Source organism: Mesoplodon densirostris, chromosome 8, assembly GCF_025265405.1.
Source record: "Mesoplodon densirostris isolate mMesDen1 chromosome 8, mMesDen1 primary haplotype, whole genome shotgun sequence".
In the NCBI taxonomy this organism is placed as follows: Eukaryota; Metazoa; Chordata; class Mammalia; order Artiodactyla; family Ziphiidae; genus Mesoplodon; species Mesoplodon densirostris.
Genome location: NC_082668.1, coordinates 111,055,728 through 111,072,571, shown reverse-complemented (window position 1 = coordinate 111,072,571; position 16,844 = coordinate 111,055,728). Strand labels below are relative to the sequence as shown.

The following is a 16,844-nucleotide window of genomic DNA, read 5'->3' as shown; positions in this document are numbered from 1 at the left end:
TATATTACGGGGAGATTACTACCACATAACAGGATTGCCTTAAAAATAAAAAATTCACTTAATATGTTTAAATAAGGATTTTATTTAAATGTTTTTAATTAATAGCCTACCTTTGCTCTCAGGTTTTTTATCTACAAGTTCAATATATCTAAATATTCCAGTACTTTTGCCTCCATTTACTTTCCTGAACTGTGCCTTTCCTGACTTCCATTACTGCAGAAAATAAAAAACTACCTCTCTACAGAAAACAATGCCAAGGTACCCTGGTTTAAATCCTCACACCCACCTCTGACTCCTCCCTTACCCAACAATGCCTGCTAAACCTTCCTTGACTACGCAGCTCACATTTATCCTCCCTCCCCTTTTCTTTGCACATTATGCCAGGACTATGGCAACTGCCTCTCAATCTTTCTTCCCTGTTAATTTGTCTTGCTCATTCCTTCCTAAATCACAGCTTTCTCATCATCCCTCTTCAGCTCAGCCCCCAGCCCTCATCATTAAGGCATCATTCACTGTCTATCAGATAAATTCCAAACGTCTTGGTTTGGCATTCAGATCTTGGGCTGCAACCTATCTTTTCAGCTTCATCCTTTACCTCCTGCCAAAACAATACAGACATGGCTGTGGCCAACCTAAACAAGCCCTGTTCACTCTCATCCCTTCACGGCTCTCCTGATATTCTCTAACCACCCAGACGCCATCTTCAAACCCTAGCTCCTATTCAATGTCAACCCTACAGCTTCAAGTGGTCACTCCTCTGCATTTCTATTTTATTTATAGTCTGTCATTCATACAATTATCAACCTCTTCTGAGTGAGATATCTGGTGTTAATGTACACTCCACTCTTTCCAAATAGACTATTAGCTGGTTCAGGGGAGGACCCATATATTCCATATGTTATCCACCCATGTTTACTCCTCTGTTCTGAACAGCATTAGGCTCCAAGAACACACTTGTTAAATATGGAATGACATGCTCAAACATTACATAAAGTGCATGACCTAAGCCAGTCTTGTATTAACAAAATGTTTTCACAGTCATGACACTGATAATGGAAATTCAAGTTTATTTTAAAGGACAAACTGCCAGGAGAAGGAGCACACATGTAGGGCTTCCCTGGTGGCGCAGTGGTTGAGAGTCCGCCTGCCGATGCAGGAGACATGGGTTCGTGCCCCGGTCTGGGAGGATCCCACATGCCGTGGAGCGGCTGGGCCCGTGAGCCATGGCCGCTGAGCCTGCGCGTCCGGGGCCTGTGCTCCGCAATGGGAGAGACCACAGCAGTGAGAGGCCCGTGTACCACAAAAAAAAAAAAAAAAAAAAAAAAAAAGAAGGAGCACACATGTTAACACATAGCTGGACATGGAACTATTCAAGTGACTGTTAATCTCTTGCAATGGGCAGTGATGGAAGAGACAGCCTTGCAACACTGCTCAGTTTACTTCCCTCTCAAAGGACCCTGGTCTGGCCTATCAAAGATTCTGAAGGTTAGCGTTCACTAATTCCCAGGAGACATGCAAAAGTAAATATTAATTATTCACACATTCTCTCCCTTGGCAAAAGATCTGTGATGGTTGAGAACCATGTACAAGTCAAGAGACACAAAGAGAAGAGAAAATAAAGAATAGTTATGGTTCATAAAAATAGAATAGAAAAGGAAAATGGGATGATATAAGTATTTTCTTAAAACTCTTGGGATGTAAAACAGGAACCCTTCATTCGTTCAATCATTTATCATGAATACACTTCCAAGAAGAGGACAAGACATCTGGAGAAGGGCATCCCTGCCTCAGCTTGCACCTAATGAGCACCCACTGCCCACACCATGGCAGGTGCCTGGTCCATGCTTCCCATCCACTTATCCCACGAATGGAGAAGTGTACTTTTGCTATGTACCCTGCGAAGTAACTTTTTAGCACGAGACAATGAATGGAGAATGTTAACAGGACTCCAAATTCAATTCACAGATTAACACTAAAACAAAATGCAAAAGGGTTACTGGCTAATATGCAGGGAATGAAAGAATATCCTCTCTTTAAGCCATAAAAAGTCACCAGGCTGGGTAATACATCCCATTGTTAAAACTAAAATTCTGATAAAGATGAATGCTGTGAGCTCTTAAACCAGGCACACTAAATTATCAGTTGTCTGATACTGTAGTTCACGTGAGCTGGAAGGCAGGGCCACATCTAACTATATCTCTATCCTTCACATACATACAATAAAGGGCTTACAAAATTGAATTTAATGAATTAACCGGACTAGTGACAGCTGAATGACGTATTCATATGTACTGGTCTTTGAACGAAGTGATAATAATTGGATTATTATATTCACCCTCACCCTGTTTGCCTCCAATTGCCAGGAACTTGGAAAAGTGACAAATTAGACCCAGTCTCCTGACAGTGAAGGGTTAAGCAAAGGACAAACAGGGGCAAGTTGCTTTTTATTTTAGAAAGACTCTACTGGTAGTACAGTGGGACAATGAAAACGTCAGAAAACTTGCTAGGTTTTCTGGAGATAACAAAATGGATTTGCATTCTGGGAGCACACACTGACAGCTTAAGTCTGTCCTATTACTACACCTCCGGCTTTTATGCACAGAACAGGGATCCCTCAATTAGTGGTACTAGTGGGATTTAAGAACTACGGATGCGGGGAGAGGAGAAAAGAAGCAACATTGGCCACAGGCAGCTAAGTGTGAAGGGACCACGCACCATGTCAAGGAATCAGTCTCTCTGACAAATGCCTGCTTCAGAACCCTAGAAAGGAGACAGAGGTGCAGCGTGGATTCCACTTCTTTCAAGAATCTAGTCAACTAGACTAGCTTTTGAGTATATCAACTGGAATAGAGGACAGATGCAAACCACCTAGCTAAGTGATATTTGCAGCCAAAAGGAAATGCACTTTTCCTCTCCTCCCAGGTAATGTGTATGTAAATCCAGAAACCGTTGTTCATCCTGTCCCTCAGGACCAAGTGAGTACTTAATAACAAACACCTACCTTCTTGAGAAGCAGCGATGGTTTCCGCCCGGCCACTCCGCACGGCTCCCAAACTTCCTCCCGCCGGCCCGGCGGGGCGTGGGGACAAACGCAGGGCGCCATTCCCTCCCGATACCAAGGCGGCGGGTGCCGGCCGCCAGGACCCCGTGGGCCCGGGGAGGTGGCGGCCGGCGCCACAAGGTCACCGCCCTTTGCACAACCCAAGCCCGGACCGTCCCACCGCGCGTCTCGTGACTACTGCGCGCAGCAGCCCCTGTCCTCGAGGCGAGCCGAGCGGCGCCGGGGATCGCGGGGGACTGCCGGGGGAAGCCGGAGAGGTGGCACCCCAGGCCCCGCGGGGCCTGGGGCTGCGTCGGCGCAGGTATTGGGCTGGGAAGGCTCCCTCCGTCCCGGGAGACCCGGCACCGGCTGAAGTTTGTCCCCGCCCACGCCCACACTTGCTCGGCCCCCAGCGGACAGGGCCGGTGCTCCCGGCGGTGGATACACCTGAGAGAGGGGGCGGGGCGCCCTAATCGCAGCCGGCCCCTTGGGCTCGGCCCTCTTTCGGAAACCCGGACGTGTCAGGGAGGGAGGGGGGGTCCTTACCTCCGGGAGACCCTGGCCTTCTGGCCCCTTGGGCAACCCCATGATCTCGTCGGACTGCCGTGCGGCGGCAGCGAAGCCCGCTGAGCGTCCGGAGGAAGCTGTCCCCAGCCCCGAAGCTGCTACCGGGGTGGAGTGCAAAGCGGTAACTTCCTCCCGCCGCTGCCGCCACCGCCGCCGCCGCCGGCCGGGAGCGCCCCGGCCCGGCGGAGCATGCGCGTTGGGGCGGGAGCGCTGCGCGACTACGCCTGCGCGAGGGCAGGTCCGGGAGAGGTCCGGACTCGATCTGGCGCGCGAGCTGCAGTCCAGGCCGCCTGCCGAGCTCCAGGTTCTGCGGAGCTTCGCGCCGGGGCTCTGCATTTTCTTCGAGGTGCTTTATAAAAGGGATTATTCTTCTATCTTGGGGAAATTTTGCATCCTGGTTCCCGTCTCTGCTTCTTACGGGCATCAGATGCCCCAAGTGGGTTCGGTCCTCTCCGCGAGCTGGACTTCGGAAGCCCGCTTGCTTCCGGGTAAAGGCTTGAGCACTGATGAGCTTGGCGATTCAGACCCGGCCGGCTGTGGCTCAGAATCGGGGTGTCCCCTGAGTAACACGCACTTGGGCAAACTTCTTGATATACGGACCAGGGAACCGAGTACCCGAAGAAGGATTCTTCAGCTCGCTGCCTCCCCAGTGTCCGAGCCAGTGCATCGTGTTCCCCGGGAACTCACCCCCACCATCCCCAGTTTCAGGTTCTTCCTGAGGAGAAGGTCATTTCTGAGAACGCGACTCCGGTATTGACGTCATTTTAGCTACATCATTTACCTGAAGCACCCCTTGTCTGTCCCAGAGGATGGCAGCTATGTAAAGGAGTGGTGTCCCTAGCCACAAGCCCCTCGCACCCGCTCCATAATGGGCTTCTCCAACCTTTTTTGTTTAAGCGATGAAGAAAGAGGTGACATGTGAAAACTTTTCTGTAGGAAAGGTCCTTCCCTCTGTGAGTGTGTAGGGTGGGGCGGGGGGAGGGGGCAGAGCGAGGAGTGTGAGGCTATGAGCCCCTTGAGATCAAAGAGGGGGTGTGTGTGTTCCTCTCTGTAGCCCCAACATCTTAAAAAGTAGGTGCTCAGTTAACGTTTGTCCTTGAAGAAATTCTTTGTGCCTTTTGTACTCCTCCTGGAGTTTATCCTGACAGAACAGAGATTTCTCTGGAACCAGAGTATACAAATTGTTGGAAGCATCCTAAGAATGACCATTTCCTTTTAAAATGTAGTTGGTAAATATTGCTAACAGTATTTAGCAGTTGTTTGAGAAATTTGAATATGCAAATTAAGGTGCTATGAGAACTCTCTTGACTGTGTTGTGTGATATTTTGCTCTCACCCATTGTGAAGCCAGTGAAACTCAGTGTCTAAGGTGCCCACTCTCATAACTTCCCAGATGTGTTATCTTTGTAATCTTAACATTGTCCTTCCCTGAGATGGTATAGGATGAGGGGGACTAAAGGTGGATAATTTGTAGCCATTGTTGAATGACCAGACAGGTGTTGATGCCTAGGGAACGGGTGGCACAATCTCACATAGCAGCAAGCCTAAATAGCTGTATTTAAAGTAGCTTGGGGAATAGGGCCTGGAGAATAATAGGACTCGGGTAGGCCACACTGGACTTCCCTGTTGTAAATGGCTTTGCAATGTTTTAAATAAACATGAGCAGCTATCTTTCCCAGTAAGAAACCATCCTGTCTGTATAGGGTGAAAGTAGCAGGGTCAGGGTGGCAACATGCCTTTTTTTTTTTTTTAAAGATCCAGCAAGGGGTCTTCCCTGGTGGCGCAGTGGTTAAGAATCCTCCTGCCAATGTAGGGGACACGTGCTCGAGCCCTGGTCTGAGAAGATCCCACATGCCGCAGAGCAACTAAGCCTGTGCACCACAGCTACTGAGCCTATGCTCTAGAGCCTGCAAGCCACAACTACTCAGCCTGCGCACCACAGCTACTGAAGTCCGTGCACCTAGAGCCTGTGCTCCACAACAAGAGAAGCCACCGCAATGAAAAGCCTGCACACTGCAACGAAGAGTAGCCCCTGCTCACCACAACTAGAGAAAGCCCGTGCGCAGCAATGAAGACCCAACACAGCCAAGAATAAAAAAATAAATAAATAAGTAAGTTTGTATTAAAAAAAAAAAAGAATCCAGCAAAATAGCCATGGCAAAAATCAAGAAAGCTTGAGTAGGACCCCAGTGTTCATTGCAGCACTATTTACAATAGCCAGGACGTGGAAACAACCGTAATGTCCATCAACAGAGGAATGGATAAAGAAGATGTGGTACATATATACAATGGAATATTACTTGGCCATAAAAAGGAATGAAATAGTGCAATTTGCAGAGATGTGGATGGACCTAGAGACTGTCATAGAGAGTGAAGTAAGTCAGAAAGAGAAAAATATAGTATACTATCACTTATATGTGGAATCTAGAAAAATGATACAGATGAACTTATTTGTGAAGCAGAAATAGAGACACAGAGGTAAGGAACAGACATATGGATACCAGGGGAGGTGGGATGAATTGGGAGATTGGAAGTGACATATATACACTACTATGTATAAAATAGATAACTAGTGAGAACCTACTGTATAGCACACAGAACTCTGCTCAGTACTCTGTGGTAACCTAAATGGGAAGGAAATCCAAAAAAGAGTGGATATATGTATACGTATGGCTGATTCACTTTGCTGTACAGCAGAAACTAACATAACATTGTAAAGCAACTATACCCCAATAAAAAATAATAAAAAATGAAAAAAAAAAGAAAGCTTGAGTAGGGACTTCCCTGGTGGTCCAGTGGTTAAGAATCCACCTCCCAACGCAGGGGACGCAGGTTCGATCCCTGGTCAGGGGACTAAGATCCCACATGCCATGGGGCAACTAAGCCCCTGTGCGAAAACTACTGAGCCTGTGCGCCACTCCGGAGCCCACATGCTCTGGAGCCCATGCACCACAACTAGAGAGAACCCTGTGCACTGCAACAAAGAGCCCGTGCATTGCAACAAAGATCCTGCGTGCCACAGCTAAGACCCAATACAGCCAAAAATAAATAAATAAATAAATAAAATAAACATTTAAAAAAAGAAGAAAAGAAAGAGCATCTCATCACAAGAAAAACAATTTAAAAAAAAAAGAAAGTTTGAGTAGCCCAAACCTTCTCTAAGGTTTGCCCTAGAGAAGACCTCAAACAGATAATATCAGAAGAGGAGGTTTGTGAGGGCTCAGATAAATGCATCTCTCCCCTTCTTCTGGCTCAGGGTACCCATACACATATTTTATCTCCCTAATGGAGTATTTGGGGATTAAGGATCAGTCTGTCCCTCCTCTGCACATCCAGTACAGAGATGAGTGATGTTCTTCTAAGTGCAAGGTTCTCGGGAACTCCACAGATACTTTCCTTTTCCAGGTGAAATGTTGCTATAGTAAAGAGCTTCCTGTTAGGATCAACTTTATCCTGGGTGACAGTTTTACAAAGCCTCAATCATTCTGTCCTCATGTTTCTCCCAGCTCTTCCACTCCAGGGCTCTTACTGTAACCAAGAAGGGGAATTGTGAAGTCTTGAAGCAGGAATTTAGACGGCAGCTATGGGTGTTTAGAAAAGTAGAGTGATACAATTTAGGGCACATAGCATGTTATTGGCAGTGCTGGGACTAGAGCCCCAAATTTCCGATTCACAGTGTCCTTTTTTCCTTCCATCATCCATCCATCCATCTATCCAACAAATACTCCTGAGTTCCTTTTACGTCAGTGGCTCTCAAACTTGGCTGCACCTTGGAATCACCAAGGGAGTTTTAAAAGGTACCAGTGCCTTGAGTTCTACCCCCAGAGATTCTGGTTTAATTGATCTGGAAAGAAGCATGAATACTGAATTTTTTCCCTTGGAATATATTGTTTACATATAAAACAATACAGGTATATGTACCTGGGCAACACAGTAGTAACTACAGTGACTATTATTATGTTTCTTTATAGATTACAGTGGCATACAAAATTTAAGATTCCTAAACAAAGAGTCTTTAAGTTAAATGAGTTCTTCCTGAAAATTCTTAGTTGTATGCTGATCTATTCTCATGCAGTAAAGTTTTACAACACACTACTCTGTATTTAGCATGTCACATTTCTATAGTAAAAAATAGAGGCACAGATGATACAAGCAAACCTAACCCTCCTCTGCTTCTGGACGCAACCCAGCACACACACACACACACACACACACACACACACACACACGGAAACAAACACACTTGGATGAGTTCTTCTAGTGCATTTTCCTAAACGTGGTAGTTTTATTAAAGAATTCCAACAATTTCCATAATTTTCACAACCACACTCTATTCACTACATTACAAAGGACTTGACAAGGATCCAGCTACACAGCAATGAATAAATGCTTGAGAACATCTCTTACATTCTGTATCTCCTGCAGAAAATGACATCCAACATTTTCTTGGTAAAACGATTGGGGAGGCAAGTGGATTTTTAAAGCTTCACAGGTGATTTCGATGAGCGGCCAATTTGACAACCACTCTCTCTGTGCCAAAGACTCGTTCCTGGTGCTGGAGGTGCTGCAGTTAGCAAACCAGACAGGATGGTGACAGAAATTAAACATGTAAATTAATAAGATGATATTGGATACAAATAAGTGTTCTTCATGAAAGAGAAACAGTGTAATGTGATAGGGAATATTTGGAGTCAGAGGCTCTTTTAGATCTGTCATCATGTACATCTTTTAGATGAAGGGGTCAGTATAGGGCTTTCAGGTGCCATTTGAAGGGAGACCCAAATCTTAAGAAGATGCCATGGGAAGATCTTCCAGGCAGAAGGAGCATCTAGGGTGTTCTGGACAGCCTCTCTTTGCCCCTCCAGACCCACTCTTACCCCTCTCGCCTTGCTTGCCGCTATACAAAGCTGGCCAGTAACAGTCCATCAGCAGGACCTTGGGTACGGGTGCCTAGGATGTGAGGATCTGGAGTGTCGATCCTGGGGTGGCAAGTTCTGGGGTGTGGGACCTGGAAAGTAGGGTATCAATAGTAATTTGGCAAACTGTATCAAGACCTTACAACATATCTTTGGACATGATACTTCCATTTTTAGGACTTACACACAAAGATCTTCATCATGATGTTATTTGTGAGAGGAAAACCTGGAAGCTCCGTAAATAGCCCATGAAAAGGGAACGGGTAAATACATTACAGTATGTCTTTTTGGTGCAACATCATGTTGCCTGTAAAAACGTTCACTGCAGCAGGCCAGGAAAGAAAAGGGTAAGAGATGAGGCTATATAAATATTAGCAATGTCTGCCTGTCAAAAACTCATTAAAACATTGAAAAGGCAAACTGGAAAACTATTCATTACCAGTGGCAAGAGTTCTTGCAAATGAGGAAGAAAAGTTTAATAGAAAAATGAGCCAAAGACTTGAATAGAGAATTACTCAAAGAAATTGTCACTGTATATATGAAAAAAATTCTCAGCCTCACGTTAGTTATAACCTTTGCACGGAAGAAATAATTAATGTTTTGAGGACATTAAACTAATGCCATAACACTCCCTCATCATTAAGATTTTACAAGGGTTTTGGAGGGCAATTTGGCAAAGTTAATTTGTTACCAAATATCCATTAAGTGCCTACTGTGTGCCAGGCACGGAGAAGGGTTCTCAGTGGGGGTGGAAGGTGTGATTCAGCACCCAAGGGGCATTTGCAGTTTTCACAGTGACTGAGAGTCATTACCAACATTGTGGATGTCAAGTGTCCTGTATTGAATTTGAGTCATAAGAATTGCTTTGGCTGGAGGAATGAGGGAAGATACGAGACTGTGCCAGTTCTGGGTGGGGATGCTAAGAGCCCTTCTGTTCATTCCAACCGTTATGAGAACGCACCCAGGCAGCCACGGCTCCCTCTGCCTGGGTCCTTCCATGAGAAACAGAGAAGGGAGCAGACCTGAGACCCAGCCCAGCCAAACCCAGCCCAGCCAGCCACATGAGTGGGGGTATCACCGTGAGCACTGAGATTTGGCAGTTGTTTGCCAACATCATCACAGCGTAGTCTGACTAATGCACCACACAAGGAAGAATTGTCTCTCCAGATGCCACAAGCACCCCCAAACCTCTGACGGAAAAACACTGGGTACAGTAAGTGAACAAAATGGAGCTGTGAGATGAACGTGCACAGAAAAATAATACATCAAAATAATACAACAAAAATAATACAAACGAATACAAAATAATACAACAAAAAGTAATCACATCAAAGCTACATGACTGCAGGTGAAATACATGCCATTCATGGCAGGTTGAAAGGTGGGATGAGAAGGCAGAGAAGGAGGAATGGCTTTGAGTGGGAAGTCAGTGAGATTTTCTCCAAGGATATCCATTTGAGAGCTGGGGTGGAGTAAGAGACACCGCAGGGGAAAGCGTTTGGGGCTGAGGGATGTGCGCAGGCAGAGCAGGGGGGCTGGGTGAGCCTGAGGGACTGGACTTCAGAGAGCGGGAGGTGGAGGGGCCCCGCCCACGCAGGGCCTTGAGGGCACCCCCCCCCCCACAAGGTGTTCGGATTTCACCTAAGCACAAGGACAGCGATCAGAGAGCTTGAAGAAAAAGTATTTCATAAGCACGTTCATCTTGTCCCTGGAGTCAGTTCAGCCCTTGGTTCACAGAAATGGACTTTGGGTTTCAAATGTCCCCCAGTGACAAGATTGCTCATGTAAAACTCCTACTACTGTTCATGTTATGGGGACTCAGTAAACAGCAACAGCCTAAACCCAGCCCTTACACCGTCTGGAAATGGTAGGGGAGGAAACAATTGACTCAGGAAATGTATTTCTAAATAAAGTGCATTTATGTAACGTTATCCAAGGAACCACAGTTCCATCAAGTTTCTGTGTGAAGCTAAATGAAAAAAATCCAAAATTACTTTAGAAGAGAGACCAGAAAACGATGTTTTCCTGGATCAGTAGGAGACACTTCTTAAATAGTCTTAAATAAAGACATATTCTTTCATTATCTTGAAATCAAATAAAATGGAAATAATTTACTAGTAAGATTTACAATTATGTTGTAGATTTCTGAAATGTTCTCTTAGGACCCTTCACATTTCTTGGCAAAGACAAATGATTGCTACAGTGTTTCTGGATTATTTGATTGGATTTGTTAAAACAACAAAATTGCTCTATTTACTCTACCTGCAAACAATGACATGGAAGTCATCAGCTTATAAGATTGGCATTTAAATAATCTAAAATTAGAAAACATCATCCTAAAAATTTTAATTCTAACAGGCTTCTTTTTGAACCATTACTTAATAACAATAAAAGTAAGAGGAAAAGAAAACAGAATTAAATTAGTAGAGAGAGAAAAAATCATCTTGTTGCAGTTCTGGATCCTCAAAATTGGACTCATCACAAGGTGGGATCAACTTGGAAGGTAAGTCACTTCTGTTCTCAGGCTGTGTGGATAGAGGGCTGAATCCAGCGCTTCGGGTAGTGACATTTCTTGTTGAGAGTAGAGGATGTGATGGACCGGCAAAGACCCTCAACAGAGAAAACACCTGGGGAGTTTCCTCCTCACTTTCCAGAACAGGGCAGGGAGTTTCCTCCTCACTTTCCAGCTGCAGGACAGAGGGTCCTCTTTTCAAGAACTACACATGTGGACAAGGAGGTGTACATGAGATTGTTCATGGCAAGCATTTTTTTGAGATAGAAAAATACAATGACCTAAATATTCATCAAACGAAGAATGGATATATATAATTTCGGATATCTTCATACAATGGTTTAATACCCAGTGGTGCAAATGAACTAGAGTTATGTGTTTGAAGATGGATAATTGTGAAATATAGAAAGTTGAATTTTTAAGAAAAGCAACATTCATAAGGATTTGCTAAGTTTACACACATTCAAAATAATATTAGTCAATGCTTATGGATACATAAATATGTAGTAAAACTGTGAAAGCCTGCCTGGGAATTATGCTCCTGACTGTGATTCTCTTGGGGCGGGGGGAGATGGAGCAGGGAAAGGAGTGGGAAGGAGGGTCAGAGATCATCTATTCTATCTGTAATGTTTTATTTCCTGGGGAAAGAAGATCTAAGGCAAATATGATATAATGTCAATATTTGATAAAGGTGGGTGATAAATACATGGGCAATTTTATTATTATTTTCTGCATATTTTAACTATTTATAGTAAAATATATTAAAAATGAAATAAAGAAAAACTTTAAAGTGAATTAGCAGCAAGAAACAGGGGACAGAGGGTGTAGACCCCTCTGTGGAGAAGCTTGGAGGAAAGAAAGAAGATGGTTAGGGGTAGTAGATCGATGGAGAGTTTGTTTCTTTGGCTTTTTAAAAAGACAACAGGGACTGGAATAACTTTTAGTAAATTGCAGGGAAGAAGCCAGTTGAGAAAAAAAAAAAAGTTGAAAATACAGACTTGAACCTTAGTGCCTTAGCTCTTACAAATCTCCCTAAAAAATGCATGTTTTTCTCCCCGTTAGATTGTCAGCTCCTCAAGGATGGACAAGGGCTGTGTGTTTTCTGTTTATCTTAATGCCCAGAGCCTGCCTCAAACAAGTGCACCGTGGATGTATGGATGGATGATGGATGGATTGGTGGATGGATGAAAAGGTGTGGGCCAGGTGTGCAATATTAGCATAATGTGTACATCAGAATGGCCACCAGGTGGCAGAGGTGACAGTGATTATCCTTTCAGAGAGAAGCGTTCAGATGGACCACAGTTATAACTGTTCTCTTGAGTAAGCTTACGTAAGTGAAATACACCCAATATTTACATGGGCATTTGGGACTGTCCTATCATCTATTGATTTCTCATTTCAAATATCAGTAGGTCAACTTAGTCATTCTTGGAAAAAGAGCTCTTGGTGTAAAAAAAATGCAGTTGCATTGATTTGTGGTTAAAAAAGGGACTAGACTAGACACATGTGTCCATCTTCTTTCTGTCCTGATATCCAGATAGTATGATAGCGAAAGTATGATTCCACAAGGACAAAAAGAATGGAAGAAAATGGAAGAGGAAACCAAAAAAAGCTATTATAACCAGTTCAGTAAATGGGTTATACTCGATAAGCTGCAAACAGAGAGAAACCTGGTTTTCCTCCCACCCATCTTCTTTAAAGTTGCTCTGTTAGAGTTCCTTTCCCCCCCATCTGGATCAGATCTTGTGCAGATTCTAAGGCTCTTATGGGCACTTTGGGAGATTAAAATCCTCTCCTTGTCAGGTCTTAAAAAGTCCAGTCTAATCTAATCTTCAGTCTTTTCATCCAGTTCATACGTTCTCCCCCTTCCTAGCTTGAATCTGACCTGGAATTCTGCAAAATGGAAGCAGGGGTCCATGGACTATTCTTTTATCGCTCTCACCCCACTTCTTCCCACATTCACTAACTGATGCTTCTGCCCCTCCCAGTGGCATGCCCAAGGGGAACCGGAATCAGAAGAGGAAAATTGTATTTGACTGGGGTGTTATGCCTGTCATTGATGCCTCTGTGTGACAGGTGCCCCAAGCTGATCCCTTCTGGTGAGCATGCTGTTGTATTTTTTTTGCCAACTGTCTCGTGGGACTTTTGAACTTGCTCTGTTCTCCCCACACTTCACTGGGGGAAACACCATGCTGCTGACATCTCATGCAGTTCCCTCTATTCTCCTTCCATGTGCTCCTGAAGAAAGCTCATTCTGCTAGTGCATAACTGTTAGGTGGGGGGCCCTTTCAAGCTCACTCTTACCTTCCTGGTTTTCCACTTAGTTCCTGGAACTCATGAATCTCCATCCAATCCAACTATGAAAGTTTATAGACTATTCCCACTCTAGTCTCTTCTTTGTTCTACACAGGTAATACCAGGTAGCCTCAGGTGATTAGAAGGCACTAATCTGTCCACCCCCCACCCATCAGACTCCCTAAGTCCAGAGGACATGGGTCTAGTTCTCCCCCAAAGCACTCTCTTCCCACACTTTGCCCGACTGCCCAGGTTGCAGCATAGAGCAGACCTACAGGTGTCTGCAGCTCAGCAGAAGCTGGCTGGGGCCCAAGATGTTAGTCTCTACCCATGGCAGAGAATCCCAGGGTCTTAAGTGTGTGTTGAGAAGCCTCCCTTTGCTGGGCCTGAGGGGTAGAGAGAAGCATCCACTTTAAATGTTCCCACTCCCACGTATAATTCTTTAAAAAAATTTTGACTCACTTTGAAGTGTCTCCAGCCTTTCTTTTTCCCTCCCTCCCTCCTTCCCTCCTTCCTTCCTTCCTTCTTTCTCTCTCTCTCTCTGTCTCTCTCCTTCCCTCCCTCCTTTCCTCTTTCTTGCTTTCTCTTCATATATGCATAGAGGTGGAAGGTAGGTTAAGGGCACAGGACCTGTTTCACTATCTCATAGTGAGTCTTATATGAATGGTCTAGCATCTTTCTTTGGAATATGGGGGTACATTACATTCTAAGTTTTAAGCCTCAGCCAAAACTCCAAATTTTTTTAAAAATCCTCATTTCACAGCCTTGTATGCTGTACTTATACAATTACAATTATAGATATTTACTATTTATAATTAATAATAATTCACATATGAAAGGGAGCCCTTGGCAATTAAAAAAAGATAGCTGATTAAAAATCAGTAGAAGAGTTGGAAGATAGAGCAAAGGAAATGTCCAGGAGGTCAGACATCATAATAGAAGACAGTAGGGGAGGCGATTTTCAAAGATATAATAAAGGAGTGTCCAGGTTAGAAAGACCCTCCAAATGCCACACATAATGAATGGAAAAGTGATTCACACCAAAGCACAGTATAATGACATTTCACAACACTAGTGATGAAGAGAAGATGCCAAGATTTTACAGAGAGAAAGACCAGGTCACAGAGAAATGAGAATTAGAATGGCACGATTTTGCAACAGTAGCACTGGAAGCTAGAACAAGATGGAGCAACACATTCAAAATTCTAATGAAAAAAAATTTTTAACCTAGAATTCTGTACTCCAGTAAGATTTTAATCAACCAGGTAAATAGAATAAAAATATACATAAACAGGCAAAATGTACTCGCTAGTCACCTATGACGTCCATTCTTCCTTGCTTCCTTTGTAGTAGAACCTGTTGGGTGTAAAAATATGCTCAGTTAAATTTCTAACTAACCTTGAAACCTTCCTCTGCCTGAAGACAGTAAGTTTCCTCTTTGATCAAAGCTGGTGACGTAATGTGTTTTGTTGGTGTCTGTATTCCCAATGCCCAGTGGAGTAGGTTTTCAATGACAGGTTTTTTAAATGAATAAATGAGCCAAACGGTGAAGACATATCATCCTCCTCTATCACCTTCCAAGATATGCCCACCCTCCTTTAAGACATCAGCATTTAATTCATAGTTTATTTTCCTCACCGTCTTTGGCTCACAACCTCCATGATTTCAATGCCCACAAGATCCTTCCAACCTCAGACCTCACTGTGCCTCGACTTCTAAGGGGATGAACTAGATTATTCCCAGATTCTGTTCCTTGCACCTGTATTTTTGTCTCCCACAATTTTTTATTGCCTCTCGGCAGAACAATTACAATACCTTCCAGTACTCTTTCATCCCATGACACCTCCACCCGATTTATCATGTGAACAATGCAGCCCCCTGATATAAAAACCCATTTATGAGAAATAGTCTGAGGATTTTGTTTCCCCTTCACAACCTTGTCCCAACATGTCCTCCTCTCCTAACCTCACACAGCCACCCTAGATTTCTCACCTCTTCTCAGAACCCACCTGGAATCGTCCTAGTTCTTTACAATTGTATATACTGTTCCCTCTACCTGGAACTGACCTTGCATTACCTCCAGCCCACAGTGCTTCATCTCAGCCAATTAAAAATGTACCCATTGTCCTAGGACCTGTTCCAATGCCACTGTCTCCCATGAAGCATCCCCCAATGACTCAAGCAGAATTAGTCCCTGAAGCCTCTATGACTGCAAAACACTTTGCTCTTATGTCTAGTCTATTACAACATTTATTAGGACAGTTAATAGTATACATGGCTACCTGCCCATGGACCCTCATTGAGGATGCTCCATTTCTGTGATACTCCAAGACTTAGCTGTATGCATTGTATGTGCCTAGCACATAGTACATACCAGAAGTTGTTAGATGAACTGAACTGAGGTTCAAGGAGCTATCTCTGACTGTGATTTAAGTCTAGTGACTTGTGGAAATGGGCAAGAGCAATGCATATCTCCTCCCTTAGGGACACTGCCTCATAATTATTTTTAAAGTTTTCTATTTTATCAGAGCCTTAGAAACTGCTCCTTTTCAAATCTCCACCAAAGTATTATTTTCCTAATTAATTATTGCAGAAGGATAACTATTGCATAAATCAATTCTCAACTTAGTTTGATCGTGACCACTAATGAACTAGATTGGAGATCTGGAGCCCCAAAGAGAATGTTTTCAGACGCATAATATATTTTATTTGTCAGCAGTCCTCAGCCTCAATTTATGGTGAAATTAACTGAAAGTGGATTGCATATAATTGTCAGCTCATTGTCAGTCTGCGTTTCCAAGGCCGGGAGAAGATAGAATGACGAAAGGTAATTTCGTTTTTCTTCATAATTGCTTCTGGATGATACCAGAGCCTTTGAAAGGGAACGTGAGGCTCTGCATTTTGAAAATTGCAAAGAAAATGCAAAGCTTGGGTTGAATACCAAAAATTATGAATATGTCAGCTATAGCAGAATTAACATTTCTCTATATATATACTTTTGCAATCTGTTCCACTAAAATTGTTTACAACAGATAACATGATTTTGGATTTGAGATATGAAAAACACTATTTTATGTGTCATCAGTGTTAGGATGGGGATTTGAGTCCAGTTAGCTTTATGGTAATTTCTAAAAAGGGTTAAAGAGCAATAGACTTTCTTTCAAATGATACAAAGAGTTGGTGGAAGTTTTTTAGGTACTTAAAATTACCAGGGAAGAGAATAATCTACAGCCGATGCAGATGAATGAGCATCCAAAGAACAAATGCAGAAGATGAGCAGATAATGTTGAAGGAAAAATTAGAATGTGATGAAAGACAAAAATAAAATAGCAACTTCAGTTTTCTGTCATTTATTTATATTTATTCTAAAAATGAATTAAGGTAAAAGAGGCTATTGCTTGTTGTAATGAATAAATCACTAATTAGTAAGTAGTGCCAAAGCACTGTGCTGTCAGACTTCAGATCACCATTTCCCACAATGTGTTTCATTGAGTAATACCTTGACTTGTTCACCT

General features: G+C 43.5%; 1 protein-coding gene across 2 annotated transcripts in view; it reads right to left on the bottom strand.

Annotated features, from left to right (window-relative positions):
- CCDC93 (coiled-coil domain containing 93) overlaps positions 1–3,783 on the bottom strand; it is an 87,892-nt gene extending 84,109 nt beyond the window's left edge. For both annotated transcript variants that reach the window (XM_060107224.1, XM_060107225.1), the window contains exon 1: positions 3,587–3,783. In XM_060107224.1, coding sequence (XP_059963207.1) covers positions 3,587–3,628 — 42 coding nt within the window. In that variant the 5' untranslated portion in view covers positions 3,629–3,783. The remainder of the gene's footprint in view (positions 1–3,586) is intronic.
- Between the last annotated feature and the right edge of the window lie 13,061 nt (positions 3,784–16,844).